Raw genomic sequence first — 17,892 nt, 5'->3', positions numbered from 1 at the left:
CTTAAGCGGTATGCGAATCCAGATCCCGCCGTTCCTTTCCAAGAATGTATTTTTCTCCAGTCTCATTTCAACACTTCAGTTTATTTTTTTTTTCAGGCTTTTTTTTTTTCCCCTGCTTTTTAGTGATAAATCTCCTGTTATTAAATCCCTGCCCGCGTGGTCGCTCAGAACCGGGACACACACACACGGGGGTCCGCAGGGCAAACCGGCCAGGCGAGCTCCCAGCCCACCCCAATGTTGAGCATCTTTTTCTGAGCGCTCCTTTCCCCTTCCAGCTGGGATATGTGGGGTTGTTTGGGTTTTTTTTTCCCCTCTTTCTTTTTTATAAATTTAATTTAATTTAGTTTTATTTTCGCCTGGAGCTGGAGGTAAAGCGCTTTGCAAGAGCTGCTTTCCAGGGATCAGGTCCTTCCTCAACTCCCACCCCCGGGAAAAGGCAGCAGCGCAGCTGGCGGGGCTTCTCCCAGCCCCCCGGGCTGGTTTTGGGGAGCAGTCCCGGGGGGGAGGGGGTTATATGACCCGGGAAGGGGGGAAATGGGGCCAAGCATCCCCCGCTGCGCACAGGCGGCTCTAGGGAAAAGTCCCTCTAAACAAACCGAAGGCGCTGAGGGGACAATGAGGGACTTCAGAGGAGGAGCTGCACCAGGAGCCTCTCAATTAGAGTCGCTGTAATGAAATTAAAAACCATTAGATCGTTCACCGTTGATGTCTACGACTTTCCTGGATGTCAAAACAATTTGCTTAAACCCCCGGGACGGGGGAGGCGGCGGCGGGGCGCGCTGCGTCTCGCTGTCGCCAGGGTCCGGCAGTCATTATCGTGACAGAGCGGCCCCCTGCCGCCTCCCACCCCCCCACCTTCCCCCGAGATTAACCCGGTACCGAGCAGGGACCGCTTTTTATCTTGAACACAGAGCGTCGTCCCCCCCGCCACCCTCCTCTCCCACCCTCTGAAGGGTGGCCAGAGGTGTAGGGGGGCACACTAAATCACTGCAGCCCTCTGCTTCCACCCCTCCTTCTCGCCTCTTTGCTCTCCCGGGGGTGTTTGAGATGCCCAGGACATCGTGGTGATGAGCTGGGAGGTTTGGGGGGGGGGGGGGCGGGGAGGCTGTGGAGGGCCTGGAAAGGCAGTGACACCCCACCAGCTGCAAGATCAGGATGGCAATACGTGTTGGGGGAGCAGCTCCAACCACCCCACACCCCTCCGGGGGGTGTGGAGGGACAGCAGCACAAACCAAGGGGGATGGGGGGCACAGTGGGTGAGGAGTCACCTTTCATACCATCATCTGGCCCTGACGGGCTTCTTGGTTTGGGGGTGTGTGTGTGTTGTTCTTGAGAGAGATTTTCCTCCACCCCAGCACCTAATTCAGTCGTTCTGGGGTGAAGATTTTGGGAAAGGGGGATGTGAGGGCCTGAGGGCCCATCTCCTCCTCCTTAGTCAGCAGGGGGGGGTGGGGGTTGTGTGTGGGGGTGCCCCCTCCGTTCCCACAGGATGTCCTCTCCTTCTCCCCTCACCCAGATCATCCTCAACTCCATGCACAAATACCAGCCTCGGCTCCACATCGTGAAAGCGGACGAGAACAACGGCTTCGGCTCCAAGAACACGGCCTTCTGCACCCACGTCTTCCCCGAGACCGCCTTCATCGCCGTCACCTCCTACCAAAACCACAAGGTGAGGGGCTGGGCTGGGCCTCGCACCGGCAGACCGCGTCCCGTTCCGGTTACCCCCGCTCCAACGACCCTCGGCTCCCTCCCTCTATTCCCTCACACCCCCCTTTTTATTCCCCCCCTTCCCTTCTTCTCTTCCCCCCTTCTCTTTTTTCCCCTCCTCCCCCCTCCCCCATTTTTCTTCTTCTCCCTCCCCCCTTTTTTCTTCTTCTTCTCCCTCCCCCCTTTTTTCTTCTTCTTTTCCCTCCCCCCCTTTTTTCTTCTTCTTCTTCCTCCCCCCTTTTTTCTTCTTCTTCTTGCCCCCCCTTTCTTCTTCCTTTCTCGCTTTTTTTTTATTCTTCTTTCTCCCCCCTTCTTCTTAATACCCCCCCTCCTTCCCCGCTTTCCCCTCACCAAACACCCATCCCATCCTCTGTTATTCCTGGCCATACAAAGCATCTAAAGACAGGGCTCAGGGCGAGCTGAGGGGGAATTAGCTCAACAGGATGGTTTGCTCAGAGAGGAGACGACCAACCGAGGAAGTTGGCTTTATCTTCTCCCCCCACCCCCGCATCGGTCAAAGCCTTGTAATCTGGAGCAGGGAGCCCGGCGCTCCCCTCCGCGGCCGGGGCGCTGATAACCGGCGCTGGCCGCGCTCCGGCCCTTTGTTCGGGGAAGGGCTCCTCGGGCAGCCCGGCGGGGAGGTCGGTGGGGGGCTGTGGGGTTGGCAGTGAGGAGGCCCTGGAAGGAAAGGGAGGCTCTGCACCTCGACCCACTTCCCTGCCTGCCCAAGTAAAACAAACGAAAAGAAAACCCCAAACCAAACCCAAACAAACAAAAAAAATGGAATATGTCAAATAAGGTTTTTCGGGGTCCCACAGGAGTGGGATCCTGCTGGTTACCCCAGCGTGCTCTCCTGGGGGGCTGCTGCCCCCTCTCCTTCCCCTGCTCGGCTTCTGGGTTTCCCCATCCAGTGAGGAAGGAGGTGGAGGAAGGCACAGGGCTGGGGAGGAAGGCTTAGGGCTGGTGTTATCTCAGCAGATGCACTAGCAATGTCTTTCACCAGTTGCCCTTCACCTCTGCCTGCAGACCCCAGTGATAGCCCCTCTCTACTGCAGAGCCCCATGAAAAACCAATTTTCCTTTTAAAAGAACCCCACAACCCCAAATTCCTCCCCAAATTTTATAGACAACAACTACTACAAGCTTTTACTGGTACTTACTGGGCAGGTAGGATGGCTCCTTTGCACTTGACAGAGTAAAATCATACACTTGTTATTTTCAAACGGAGAAAGGTCATTTAACACCCTGGATAAATCCTGGATGCTTTCCTCTAAGTAGGAAGCTCCTAAACCTCCACGAAATGATCCTGTTTCTTCCGTCCATCAGTTGGCAAGGGAGATGCAGAGAGCAAGAGGTAGGCTTGGAGAAGAAAGAGTGTGTCACTGTAACTAGGGAGAAAAGAAAATACTTCCCTGCCCTTTAAAATAGGAGCTGTTGGCACAACCAGGACAAGCAAACTCAATCCAAATTGAGTCCTCGCCAAATTATGCCTTAAATTATAACTCCGCTGTGTGCGCTATAAAATCAAGTTTAACTTCTGCCTGATGGATTCAGAGAAAGAATCTCATATTAATAGGACTGGGAGTGAATAAAACAGGACACACTGCTCGCTTTAAAGGCATTTCCCTGTGAGAGAACAGCCCCCAGTTTAACTGCTTGCCTTTGAAGAAAAATAGGGCTGGTTTATAGAAAAAAATCATCATGCAAATAAACCAAAAAAGCCAAGCAGAGACATGTAAGCACAGTAGTTTGGGAAAACTGCCATATTAGGAGGAGCAGGAATATTTGATTGTAAATCAACAACATCTGGTTGATAAGGAATGACATCTGCGTATCCGTCCCTGTCAAAACACAGGCACTGACAAATGCATGAATCCCCACAGACACACATGCGCCCGCATCCCAGCAGACACATGCACACGCACACAGACACCACGACATATTTTACACACCCCCCTACACATTTTACACAGGCTTACATCCCTCCTCCCCACCCCCCCCCCCCAACACACCCATTCCTCCTCTTGTTGCACTGAATCGTTGGGGGGATGAATAAAGAGTGGCTGTAGCCCCAAGATAAAGACCCAACTGAGAAAGATAGAGCCATAAAAATAAACCAGGGAATGATCTACCCTAAATGGCATCTCCCTCCAGGGAAGGGAATAAAATTTGTAGCTTGCCCCAGTGCAGATGGAGAATAGTATTGGGGCTGAGGCAGCGCGCAGCTGATGCTGCTGTGGATGCTGGCTGTGCGGAGGGGGGGAACACCCTTCAGTGGAGTCGAGTGGCAATGGGGTCTTTTCCACAGGCAGAAGCCCCAGTTCAGTTTTCACAGTGGAGATGCTGCTCAACAAAGCATATTTCGTGTTGTAATGCAGACTCTGAGTGATCCCAGTCCCACCGGTCTGTGCCTGTCGGCATCGAGCCCCCCAAGGAGGGTCTGCCTCTCCATCCCCACGTCTCTTTGTCAGTGCACTCGCTATTTTTACAGCCATCTCTCTCCCTCTTCCACCCATCACCTGTCATGCATCCTTTACACAAACCCTCCTATCTGCACAATCACACACTCTTTGTATACACTAACGTATTTTACACATAGTTTTACACACACATGTATTTTGCCCACGTGCACACACACACATATATACACACATACACAAATAAACCTATGTGTTCTATATTTCAAGAGCTAGTTATAGGTGAAGGCTATTACAGTATTAATTGTATGACTTGCCCCTAAATGCATTTAGGTCTGTGCTTACACAGCTCATAGAAATACCTGCCTGATTCCCAATCCGTCGATTTATTTCAATAGCACAGCTGCAAACCCAATGCAGAGCTTGTGCTTATTTCCCCTGATATTTTAGACAGCCTGAAAAGATATTTAAGCACACTGGGATCTCCCTCTTCCCCGGCCCTGCTCCCCAAAAGCAGGCTTAAGCTACGAAGAAAGTTTGGGTAAAGTTTTCAGTGCGGTTGTCAGCAGCTCGGTTGACCACCTCCCCCCTCTCTGCAGCCCTGAAAAAAATACCCCAGAAATATTGAGGTGTTAAAATAGGTCACATGCACATTTCATTTCCTTGCCATTTACACAATGGGCGCTTGCAATCAGGCTGATTCCTAAATATTAACTTCCCCTGCAGTTAAGTACCATTTTGCTGGAGCTTAAATCATTGTGTTACTAGCTCGTATTTATTAGGTACTAGCTCTCTGCTTAGGCCCAGGAAATGAACCCTAATAGACAGAAATAATGAAGGTTCTGCCCTCACGAGGGTTCTTTCAAAAGCAAGAATTCACAACAATTATTCTCATTAATTTTTACAACCTACCTTCCCCGTTAGCTGAACTTGGGCTTTATATTGGTTTCCCCCCCTCAGGATATCCGGTTTTATGCTGATTTCTCTTCCCACCCCAAGTTATTTAACATTCTTGGTAGCCCAAATTCTTTCAAGGAAACGTTAGCCCCGTCTGGGATGCTGTAGGTACCCAGAAATGCTCCATGTACCGTAGCAAAGCATGGGACCAGGGAAGGGCCTGACTGAAGACTAATCTGATGCTCTCGCAGATAGCCAGTGGGCACAGAGAAACATGCTGGTGGGCTTTCTGAATATATAGGTTCATCCCACCCCCAGAAAGACCCCAGGGTTGTGTAGGTGTAGCTGCTGCTGGCAACAGGCAGGTCCTTGGTCTTGGGATGTTTTGCCCTGAGAGCTCAGTTGTTCTTGTCTTTGGGTGGAGGTAGCCATCCCCCATCACTTCAGAAGAAGCTACCAATGTGGTGGCCCAGCTGGCATCCTGTAAAGTGCCTCTGTGCAGGGACTGGACCTGGTCCGGTGTCCCCCAAACTCTTCCTGCCCAGCCTGGGATCGCTGGGTCTGTGTCTTCCCGCCTCCATAGCAAGAAGGGGCAGCCCCTCTGCTTACCCAGGGCAGGCTCTGCTCTGAGGGGGGTCCCCCAGTACTGAGAGAGGCAAAGCTCCCTGGGGTTACGTGGGGTGAGACCATGTATCTCCTCTTCCCCTCCAGGACTGGTAGTTTCTGTGCATCCTTGGTTGCTCAGGGACCATAGTGACCTCTTCTCCTCTCACTGATGCTCTTTGGGGCTCCTTACATCTCTACTCTCAAATGCTTAGTCCTGTTCCAGGCTTCAGTGGGAGAGTGCTTCCTTCAAGAAGACTTACATCCTTTACAACCTGTGGCTGCCTCCCTCTGCCCCCTTGTCTTGTCCCTGCCTCCCTGCCAGCCCCAGAACAGGGTACTCAGCCAGCCCACTTTGGTCCTCAATCCAGACCCCCTTCCTCAGCTCTGCAAAGTCACCCTGTCTCTGTCCAGCTTCACTCACCTCTCCCGACTCACCTCCTTACTCCCAACCCAACACTGCACAAGGTCTGTCTCTTCTCATCCTCTGGTTTTGTCTCCCAGTTCAGCCAACAGCATCCTCAATGACCACTCTTTTCCTGCACCAGTACCTCTGACCAGCCACTGGCTCTCAGTCCCTCCCTTTTCCTTCACTGGCTTTGGCATCTTCTCCCACCCCCCTCTGCCCCAGTAGCCCTCCCCACTTCTCCTGAACTGTACCTTGGGCTCTGAGTCCCAGCCCCTCTGTTTGGCCCAGGCAGATGTACGTAGTCTCAGCAGACACCTCATCTCCATCTCTTTCTTTCCTTCCCACTTCTCTGGTTTGGCTTCCCCCACCACGCTGACCCGGTTTCCACCTGGGGTACGTGAGAGTGCAAAAGAAAAAGGCTCTGGCCTTTCAGGCTGAAGCCCAGACTCCCAGTTGCTCCCAGCACAGCCAGCAGCAGCATTGGCAGGGATGGCCCTGGCTTGTTGCTGCCACGCTGAGCAGGACCATGGTCACCTGCCGGACAGGGACAGCACCTCTCCCCACAGCCTGGGGTTGTCCGTGCGTGCTCAGCTCAAGGAGAATCACTTCAACCTCTTCATCACCAAATGGGGCAATGTGAATGGCGATTTTATTCCCCCATTCATGGTTTTTAAATTGCCCAAGTGGGGCGCATGCAATGCTAAGTAGTAGTTTTGACCCTGGTTGTAACAATATCCACGAGCCTATAGACACAAATACCAGTACAAACACGTGGCTGTGCAAAACCCCACCAGACAAAAAGCAGCAAAGCATCTTTCCTTGACCTAACTAGATGCAAAGCTAAATTTTAATATGCTGGAGCTAGTGATGCCGTTGGAAATGTCTCAGCAGAAGTGCTTTGTGGTCAGTTAGCCCAGAGAAAGGAGTGCAGAGGACCGGCGCTGAGATTTCATTGGGAACTGTCGCTTCCCGTTAAAGTGAAGATGAACCCATAGGTCAGACAAGCCCTGGAAAGTGTAAATCTGGGAGGCTTCATCCTGGAAAGCTCTTGTCTCAGAAGGGTCTGCAGCAGCTTTAGAAATCAGTGGTCAGAAGTGAACTTTGCCATCGGTTTCTTTCAGTAACAAACACATAAACAAAGCCCTACAGTTTTATTGAATCCGTGCTATATAACCCAGCCCTGGACTCTCTGTCTTAACGACCTTGCAGGACGTTGTATTTTTAAATTTTACTTTATTTTTTATGATGTAATTGTCATTCACCTTTCTGACAGCTTTTTCTCCCCCTCCCCTCCTGCCCACCACAAGTTCCAGTCAATTAAGCAGAGTTTTGCCACAGCAAAGCTGATCCAGAAGAAGGTCATTTCCACCCCTTTGTTTGCTTTTCCACCTCTGAAATAGTTTGTAAGTCAGACAAAACCTGGCCAAACAAAACATCTTCCACGGGTTGTTTTGTGCAGCAGACATTCTCCAGCTTTTTCTCTGTTCTGTACTTTGTTGTGTATGGTTTTGTTAAGTCTGGCTTGGGCTCTCCTGGCTGGGTGCTAGGACTGATGCCATGAGTTACCAGTGAGAGAAACAGTTCTGAAAGGTCCTGCTGAATGCATCTGAGGTACATCAAAGAGCTGAGACCTAATTTAAAAGCTTTTGTAGCCCCTGGTTTCTAGATGCCTTCAGTCTAGCAGATACCTAATTTTAAGGAAGCTGAAGTCAGCTGTGCTTCAGCTGGGGCTTTCTGCCACTGACATTTATACTCATAGCTTTCTTTGTAAGGGTGTTCCCAATGCAGGTTAGAGGACTTCTTATAAAGCAACGTATTGGCAGGATCATGGTCCCATACCATATTTTGTCTGATGTTTTGTGGGTGATTAAAGGCCTGATCCATCAAGCAGGGCATTCATCTGAGGTCCTTAAATTAGGAGCTAGCGTGTGGACGGCTCCTTCTCGGGTGAACGGAGAGCGCTGGGGACCTGTGAAGGCAATGCCACCCACCTCAGAGCCCCAGTGCCCTCTGGCAGTCGCCATCTCCCTCCATTGATTCCAGCAGGAACGCCAGGAGACGAGGTTCCCAGTTGCAGGCGCCTCGGTTAAAACGCCCTGGGTTAGATTGGGATGAATCCGTCCCTTTGTACATCTGTGCGCCGGTGCCAACGCCGTAAATCCCCGCTCAGTGAAGGACTTCACTTGTGCAAGCAAACACTGCCATTGGGTTCAGCAAGGGAGGACAACTCCTACATTTAGTGAGCTCCAGAACACAAATTCCATAGAAACAGTTAAAAAAAGCTGAATAATGCCTATTGTCCATTATAGAAACGCTGCCACCACTCTGGTGGAAACTGATGGGCGGCTTCTTTGCAAAATACGTAGCTGGTTGTCTAATTATTCAGGGTTTTTAATTATAAAACATGCCCCTGTTTTACTAGAGAACAGCTCGAATGGCACATTAGACCAAATAGATTGTTTGTGAACCCTTCTCTTTGAAATGTGTGACCAAAACTAATAAAGCAAGGCCCTGTTGAGGTACTAAATTAGGTCCTGATTTAATGGAAATGCCCATGGGGACAAGTGGTGGGGTCTTTGTGTGAGATTTGGGGCTGAATTGGGCAAAAGAGGCAGATAAATAAATGGCCTTTGGAAAAAAAAAAAAAAGCTGTAAGATGAGAAAATAGCAAAATAACCTGGTTGTGCAGACACCTGGCGAGGTTTGCTATTGACACTGCCCAAGCCAGACTTTTCTCCTTGCATTTTGGCAAAGAGGTGGGTCTGGTTGTGTCTGCTGGACTGGGTGAACATGAACCTCTCTCTGTTCTCCTGACATTAATTTCCAGCTCTTTCCTTCCTGTTGGCTGACTTTGGTAGGAAGGAAGGATGGTGTTTCCATGAAACACGGCGAGTGCCTGAAGTTCCTCTGATGGAAAACACAGGGTTGTCTCTCCTCTTGGGCAAGTGCAAGTGGCTCTCCCAACTCTTTACCAAGGGCTTAAACTGCCAGGCAGTGATGGAGAAATAGCAGAAGGGGAGCTGCTGCCTCTTCTGCCTGAGAATTAGGGCACTGCAGCTAGGTCACACCTGATCCAGACCCAGCCCTGCTCTGCAAAGGCACCAAAGCATTTGCATCAAATTCGACATGGCAGAGCAAGCTTGTGCAAGACCAGCAGAGCATCTGAGGGTGCTGCTGGTCTGTAGTTAATATTTGCTTAAATGACAACCTCTAGCTTGAGAAAGCCTACTCACCAAAGCCTTCAGGAAAGGTATGTGAAGGAGAGGATTGGATCTGCTTGAGCAACACAGTTGCTTTGGGTAAGGGTATGTTTTGTACAGCAGCTGCTTTAAATGCTCAGCCTGGATGTCATAAGAGGACCTAGGTTAGGAATCTGAGATTCACCCCAGAAAACTGCAGTTGCTGTAGGTAGCCAACTAAGTGAGCAAACTACTCCCTCTTTAATTCTGTGTAGAATTAACAGGGAGACAAATATTCCTTTGGGGCAGGATGGCCAGAGGTGGAGATGCCCTCTGAGTACCTTTGGTAGTTACTCCATGCAGTGCTTACAGGTGTGGGGATGGTTGGGGTGGGGTGTCAAATGCAGGACACCTGGAGTCATTCATCTGGTCTAAAAGACAGAAAGGGTGGGCCTTTCCAGCCTGGGTGAGAGGGTTTGGGCTTTCAGAGGTGAGGTTTCAGTCATGGCAGCACACTGATGAGGAAATATTCATCAGGGTCAGTGAAATTTCCTCAGGCATCATGGCTTTTATCCTTGGTCAGTTTGGCCCTTGTTTTCCCAACAGCAAAAGGAGAGTAGTGCTAAGTGAGCAGCTCTCTGGAGAGGAGTTTGTGTGTGCTCAGTCCTGTGTGTTAGTTATGGGACGAGCCTGAGAGTAAGTGAGAGGTTGTTGACAGGAGATATTTCTTCAGTGGGGAGATCTAGAGGAAGGCCCATCTGGAGTGGTCAGTGCCTGAGCTGAAGGATGACTGGAGTTCCTGAGATCTGTGTTTTCGCTCACCTCCCTATTGGCTTGGGTTTAATAAGCAACATCCCTCTCTCCCAGGCCGTGCCTTGGACTTGCGATGAACCCGTTGCATTTCCTCCCTTTTCAGATCACCCAGTTAAAGATTGAGAACAACCCCTTTGCAAAGGGCTTCCGCGGCAGCGACGACATGGAGCTCCACAGGATGTCCAGGATGCAGAGGTAACACATGCCTCCATCGTGGGGGCCTGCTCAGGACTCTGAGAGCCACCTGGGCTTGGCTTTGGGTGTCACTTGTGGCTTGTGCTAAGCCAGGCCTTAGTGGTGGTCCCTTCTCTGCTCTCTGCGTGTGCATTTTACATCAAGCTGTTGAAATCAGGATGTGGGGCCAAAATCCAGGGCTTCCCACTCTGAGGTGAATGCCTTAACTGCTGGGTTACAGAGGCAGGATCTCACTTGTGGCTTGTCCTCTTGGCTGCAGGGACTTTTTATGTCCTTCTGACATGTCCCCACCCAGAACGATCTCTACCTTTGTGTGAAACAGATGTCTCTCAGGCTGCACGTGGGCTTAAACCTGTTTAAAGCAGCAAGGACTTACTCTGAGAAGCTCTGGTCATCAGGCAGGAGAGCTGTTGGGGGTTTTATTCCTCAGGTGGTAGTACTTTAAAGACAAAGGTCACAGCCTTGTTCTGGGAGCAAGTTTGTTAAGGATGCTCCAGGTGCCTCTGGAGACCTGTGTTGTGCTGGTTTCTGGCTTTCGGAGGGTCTTTGGCAGGAGAGGAGTGTTTGGTTGCTTCTGGATGTGCAGTGCAGGAGTGTAGATGTGGTGGTTTCAGGTTGAAGAAGGAAGGTATTATAAAACGTTGGGATCTCCAGGGCCAGGTGGCTGAAGAGGTCTTTTTGAATCTCAGCTTTGGATGTAAGTACTTAAGCTGAAAATCAACCCTAAATCCTGTTTAAAGTCCTTTCCTAACTGTCAGGTCCTGTTGGTAATTAACTTCATGCCTTTCACTTCACTTGGAACTTCATCCATGTGTCAAGTTGCTTCCTGGTGCAAATGTTTTGCAGGAACAGTGCCATACCCATGGTTACACCTGAAGCAGATGTAGGTGCTCAGTATAGTGTTTTCCACCCAGGAGGACTCAGATCCCTTATTCTTCATGACCAGTGGGGCTGGTTCTCAGTGTAGATTTGTAGGCACCTGCATTACGACCTTCTGCTGGGAGTGCTCTGCATGCTGTGGGTGGTTGCTGCAGGCTGGGGGAAGATGCTGGTGTAGCTGCAGGAGTCCCTTCTCCTTGCCATAGTTGGTGACCTGAGCGTGGCTCTCCATAGCCACGTAAATCGTGCCAGGAGGCAACAAGTAATGCCTGTAATCCTGCAAATGCTTACTACTCAAACAGGCAAATGTACTCCTGTGTACAAACACTTTCAGGCTCAGACCCAGAAAAGCCAATAAATATACATATAAAAATATATATATAATGCTTTTCTCTATCTAAATCATCTCTGTGGTCTCCTGAATGTGCCCTGTGTTCCCTGCCTACCTGCCCTTTCCAATGACAGCACAGACCCTGGCATATTATCTCAATATTTATTTATTTATGGGTGCACTGCCACTTGAAATAGCTCCCCCCCCCCTCCCACCCCATCCCTTCCCCTTCCTTCCCATGCCAGCTGCTCAACCTCAACTGGAACTTGAGTACCGCTGTCCCCTGCGCATTTTTGCTGCTAAACTGCCCTTTCATGATGGCCAATGGAAAGATTTGAAGGTTTACATTCATCATGGGGGTTTTTTGGAGCGGGAGGGAGGAGGTGAAACAGGGAGGACTATTAGAAGGGCTTCATGCCATACGAAGAGCATGGCATCCAGCCATGCCGAGCTTGTGCTAAAAATTGCTTGGCATTTCGATGTGGGCCTGCGGTCACAGCCCATGACACTGGGGATATCTAAACACACCCGCTCAGACCTGGCAGGGCTGAAAGAGTTAAAATCCACAGCGTGGGCTTTATATGGGATAATTTCTGATACTGGCTTCCTTAATGACTTATCCTGTGTGCTGATAGCACAGAAATGACTCTGTACCTTTACAAAGATGCCTTTTTTTTCTTTTTTTCCTTGAGGGACAGCAGGATATGATTATTATAGTAAAATAAAGACCCATTCAAGGTTGGAAATATTGGGCAAATATGCACCCACCTTTGTGGGTTTTTTATATATGAATATATACAAAATTATAGATATGAATATATAAAATAAATTATGTATATAAAATTAAATTGCGTATGTAAGACAAAGAACCATTCAGGATTGAGTATGTTAGAGAAGTATGACCTACCTTTGTGGGTTTATATAGGTTTAACATATAAATATATTATAAAATATAATTAAACTTATATAAAAGTATTTTAATATAGAAGTGTGTGCATACGTAGTGAGGTTGTAGCAAGTGATGGACTTGCTGCTCAGTTGGCAGGTATAGGTACATCTATCTTGGCTTTAGGGGAGTGGTGTCTGTTTATGCCCTTGGAGAATATGGTGGGATATGTTTTTAGTTCTGCTCTTTCATTATAGGGGAAAACATGCTTTTTAAAAACAGCACACAGCCTCCTGTACCGGAAACTAGTGACCTGACATTCACCAGGTCACTGATCATCTCATTAAGGGGTACAGCAATGGAGAGAATGAATTTTTCATGCCAAGGAAAGCCTTGGCACTTCTCTGTTTTCTTTAGTTAAATCTCCAATGTTTTTCAGTTCCCCACACAGGGGCTGCTGCAGAGGGGCATCTCCTAGCTGGAAGCAGCCCTGGGAGGAGCAAACCCCAGCAGATGAGGCTGAAGGGCAGCTGCTGACCTGGCTGGGTGTGTGATCCTGTGTTTTTGGGGAAGGCTGGCCCCAGCCCTGGCCAAAGTGTGTCCCTCTGCTCACCCCTCTACACTCGCACCCCTTGGAGCAGCCTTGGAGGCCTGAACCTCCTTCCAGCACTAAACCCCCAGGTCCTTCTGTGTTGTGTGGGGCTTGGATCAGGTGGGACTAGGTGTGTGGTGGTTGAAGAAGCATCTAGAAGCATCATCCCCAGGCTGGGGTGGTGTCTGAGCTCCCCTTGCATGAAGCAGAGCATGATGGGTGCTTTCAGAGAGCAAAGCTGCTTTTCTTTGGCAGCTCATTCCACAGAAGGCAGCTTGGCCGAGGAGTCCTCCTGCCTGTCTCACCTGCAGAGTCTGAATGATTTGCTTAGAGTAGATCCCTCCCCCTTAAAGAGCTGAAATTGCATCAGGTCAAGCCCCGCCCTAATACAAAGAATTGTCCCTGGCCCCCTCTGGGAGTTTCCTTACACTGTTGATGATGTGAGGATGGGAGGCAGACCAGTTTGCTGGGTCCAAACTGGTTTCACTCACCTCGGAGCAGGTCTTGCAGTGGAATAAACTGGAAGTAGGTCTGGGTGCCAGTGGAGACTTGGTCTGATAATTCATCTGTTGAACACCTACCCTTGGCAATGGATAGAGACTGGGAGGAAGGAAGATGAAGTAGGGAAGAAAGACAATTCCCAACACTGAGAGTGAGCTCAGAGTGAGGTCTGGGGTGCTTTGCCAAGGACTGGCCCTCCGTCTCTGTGTGCTCTGGAGCAAGGTGTTGGCTGAGTGGCTGCTGGGGGTAGGGTCTCTGCAGGGTGGGTGGGGATGTCTTTGCGAGTCCAGCCCGCTCTGGGGCTTTCTCCTTCATGAGGCCTCCGTGTTCTTTTGTTTACTCCTCTGATTTCCCAAAAGGAAAGTTACCAAGTCTGTCCAGGTAGAGAGCTCCCTTCAGTAGTGCTGTTAAGCCTTTCAGCAGCAGCTGATTTCATTCAAAAAGAGCAGCCATGAGCCTCAGAGAGCACCAGGTTCCCGTGAACACAGACTGTCAGCACACATTCATTTACCCCCCCCTCCACCTTTCTTCCCTGAGATGTGGGACCCCTCTAGCAGTTTCTTTGATAGGATGAGTGCTCTGAGAGCGCAGGGGTTTTTTTCTTTTCAAGTTTTCAAGTTTCTGAGCATGAGATCAACTTTGTTATTTCTTTGATTAACAAAAAAATAAAAAGAAAAAGGAAAACATGATAGAGGAAAAAGAGTAGAGGGATGTGAGTTACACTGTGTCTGTATCCTGTGATCATGCTGCAATTGAAAAACATAAATCAGGTAAAAATTATGTAGCTGGGAATTTAAAAAAGAAAAAAAAAAGAGGCTGGGAATTTTAGGCAAAGTATTTTTTGCAGATCTCTTGCCCTGCTGTCCTGTAAAAAATCCTTTTGTCTCTGCTTAGAACTTCTGCCTCTGCCAAGGGGAATTTGGTGTGGAGAGCAAGAGCAAAACACGCAGCAGATATCCGCAGAGGGCGAAGCTTATGCAGAGAGACGATGAGATCTGCATTGCAGATGCCAGCGTAGGACTTTGCCCTTAAAATTCCCCATGCATGAGAGGCAATGGAGCTGTACTAACAAACCATAGCTATTGGGGGATTTGAGGGTGGGGTGGGGTGGGGGTTGGTGTGTGCAAGTTGTAGCTTTTATTTCTTTATTTTAAAAATCTGTGACTGCCTAAAGACAGCAAGGGAGAAGCCTTTGTGAGTCTGGGGCTAGGGCACTGTGAAAGAGGAATTCTGTTCAACCCTCTGACCAATTCTTGCTGATGATCTGTGACTCCCATTTTCTGCAGCCGTTATTATGGGTGCTGAAGAGCTTCTGGAAGTCTCAGGCCATCGTTTCTGTTAATTCAAATGAATGCAATTTAGTCCTTGAAGCTTCTTATTGGGAAAGCTGTTGAGAGGAAAGATTATTGTGTGGAAGGGTGGCTGGTAGCTTCCTTGATGAGTATCCTGGGTCCTTTCAAAGTGAGACAAAGATCCAGACTGATCCACTTGGCCAAGCTACAACCACCATGCATCCCTTTGCCCACTCCCTGCCCCACAAGGGGAGGGGGGGAAATTGGAGGAAAAAAATGAAGCAAAACTTGTGGGTTGAGATAAAGGCAGTTCAGTATGGTAGAGAAGGAAGAGAATAATGATAACAATATATAAAGCAAACGATGCACAGCACAGTGTCTCACCCACCACCACTGCCCAGGTAGTTCCCAAGCTGTGGTCTAAACCCTCAACCAGCTCCACCCAGTTAGATAGGGAGCACCAATCTCTGTGGTACATCCCTTTGGTCACTGGGGTCCCAGTCGTGTCCCCTCCCAGGTCCTTGTGCACCCTTAGCCCCTCGCTGGCAGGACAGGATGAGAAGCTGAAGAGTCTCTGACTTGATGTTAAGCATCACCTAGCAACAACCAAAACATCAGTGTGTTATCAAACCCAAAACACAGCACCACACCTGCTGCTAGGAAGAAAAGTAACCCTGCCCCAGCCAAAACCAGGATACAAAGAAGAGGAGCTGTGTAGTTTGACATTGTGTTCACACTTTCCCTGTCAAAGATCATGAGCCTTTGGCATTAATCCACAGTAATTCCTGGCTCCAAGGGAACTGTTCCAAAGAGTTTCTGGTGTAGCCAGTAACAGAAACTGGACCAGACATAGACATGTAAAATGAGTACCGTGATTCAGAGCCAGTGTAAAGGAGAAGACTCTGTATTCTGGGGTGCCAGTAGAATAAATGGATGAGCCTCTAGGCTACAAAAGGGTGGTCTACCCTGGTGAGCTAACGTCATGTTGGAGTGATAGGTGCCACTCTGACTACTGCAAACAACCTTGTTCTTGCATCTTCTCATTGCATCTTTACATCCACTTTAGCTTCCCATGTTCTGCCACTGAAATCAGGATCCCAAGAGCTGTGTGCTGTCTGAAATGGTTTTTGGTGTGAGTTACAACACCCATTGGAGAGGTGAGGCTTTCCTCCAGCAAACTTCCTCAAGGAAATTTTTCTGCTCAAAGTCCCAGTGGAAACTGTAGGCTTGAACTGTAATTCTATAGCATTTGATGGAAGTCAGGTGAAATCCAAAACAAGTCTTCACACACTTCACTGGAGGGTATCCACAGCTCTTATAAAGTGAGAAAGTCAGCTGAAGAAACACAGGGGAGATGCAGTTTCCTCTCTTGCCCCTTACTTGGGGAATCTGCCCAGCAGCACTTGACCTGCAGAAGCTCAGCCTGCCATGGAGAGATGCTGATGCTGTCTCTGTTGGCCAATATCCATTCTCCATCGCTTCTGGTGTTCCTCTTACTCCAACACGAACAGTGGTATTTGTCTGCATGAAATTAATATGTTATTTGCCTGATAATGATAGCTCTAGATCTCTATTTGATTTGGTTTTGGTTTGTTCTTTTACAGTGCTGGTTCTTGGTTTTGTTCCAGTGATGTCTTTAGGCTGCACTGCTCAGATAAGTGATGGAAGTGCCAGTTGTTAACACACCATGTGTGCACCCAAGAAAAGGGCCATTGGCTTGTCCCTTGCCAGAATGTGGAGGGGTCCATTTGATATGTTGGTGGAGAACGCTGCAGTGCACAGCCTCCCATATTTCCCAGTGAATATTTTGCCTTCTATTTCTAAACACCCAGTCTAGGTTGTTATTTTCTGTGGGGCTGGCCCCCATTCTTCATGCAGAGAGCACTCAAATTTGATCTGAGGTTAAGGCTGAAGGAAGTACTCTGTAGTTCCTCTCCTACCAAGTCCTTTCCTGCTTTGGTTTATCTACTTCAGACTCTCCAGACAGTCTCTTGAGAGTGGTTCAATTTTATTTCAATAAGATGAAATGAATACACATGGACAATTGTTTTCTGGGGGTTTCCTTCTTTTTTTTTTTCCTTTCCTGGGAGATGGCATATTTATTCCGGTCCCTTAAGTTTTTTTTTCCTCTTCCTCTTTCTTTATCTGCTATGTCTGACTTCCATTTCTTTCCTGCTCTCGAGTCTCAGCAGGAAGAACAACAATTGGTGGCCTGGGAAATATAAACCTAAATGCTTTTGAGTTGTGCCTGCACATCTGGAGTTGTGGTCTGATTCACTGCTGTATCCATGGGCGCTGGATGGGTTGAGGGGACAGGATGGATAGGATGGCAAACGTTTGTCCTTTCATAGTGACTGACCAAGGAGGAGTTAAAATCTCCTGGAAATTTGGAAAGAGTGGAGGGAATCACTGTGCCTGGCCACTGATATACTGCTGGTCATATTTTAAACTAGGAATTGCCATTGTGAACAAGCTCTAGACAGTGACCAGCTTCAAAGGATGCTGTGAGAACGCAGCAGCAGCAATTAACCATGGAAATCCTTGTCTGTATTATGCCACAGCTTGACCTTGAACAGATATTGGTGTGATCCTTGGGAAGTGACATGTAAGAAGTCTTTTGAAGCCTTGTTAGCAGGAACTTGTTATAAAATGCTTTGTTGCAGAAATATCAGAAGCATCTTCTAAAATATTCTGCTTAGACCCAATAGGAGCTGGATGCTTCAACACAGAAGCTTCCTGGTTATAAACTGTGCTTCTTTAAAGAGATTTTAAACAAGGGTTTTTGTCTGGCAGCCGCTTTACTGTGTGTTGGCTGGCATATTGGGAAACTCCAAGTCTGCACATGAAAATACACGGAAAATTATTACTCTTTTTACAGTGTAGTGATAGAGGAAAGTAGACTGGATGTCACTCTGTGAAGGTCTATATTTATAGTTTTTCAGCAGTTTTCATTAGTCTGGAGAGGACAATGAGGTTTCAGCTCTGAGATTACAAAACCTCCTTGAATTTGCTCCTTTGAATTCTTTGCTAGACATGAAATTGTGGCTTAAGTAATCTTACAGAGCTGCTGAGTCGGCCATGGCGATGGCATCTTCTGGCCAGGGGAAGGGGAAAATGTTGTGAGGGAAAATGAGAACAAGTTTGCTAATTCCAGCTGGCAGAGGTCTGATTTGGGTGGAAGTGCTTGGGAAT

The 17,892-nt window shown here is 48.6% G+C and overlaps 1 protein-coding gene across 1 annotated transcript in view; it reads left to right on the top strand.

Annotated features, from left to right (window-relative positions):
- TBX5 (T-box transcription factor 5) overlaps positions 1 to 17,892 on the top strand; it is a gene marked incomplete at its 3' end in the record, with an annotated part of 39,665 nt that overhangs the window by 9,055 nt on the left and 12,718 nt on the right. The window contains exons 6-7 of the mRNA XM_084271943.1: positions 1,517 to 1,669; positions 10,128 to 10,219. Coding sequence (XP_084128069.1) covers positions 1,517 to 1,669; positions 10,128 to 10,219 — 245 coding nt within the window. The remainder of the gene's footprint in view (positions 1 to 1,516; positions 1,670 to 10,127; positions 10,220 to 17,892) is intronic.

This window comes from Gallinula chloropus (assembly GCF_964237585.1).
Source record: "Gallinula chloropus genome assembly, chromosome: 17".
NCBI lineage: Eukaryota > Metazoa > Chordata > Aves > Gruiformes > Rallidae > Gallinula > Gallinula chloropus.
This window is presented reverse-complemented; position numbering and strand designations above follow the sequence as displayed.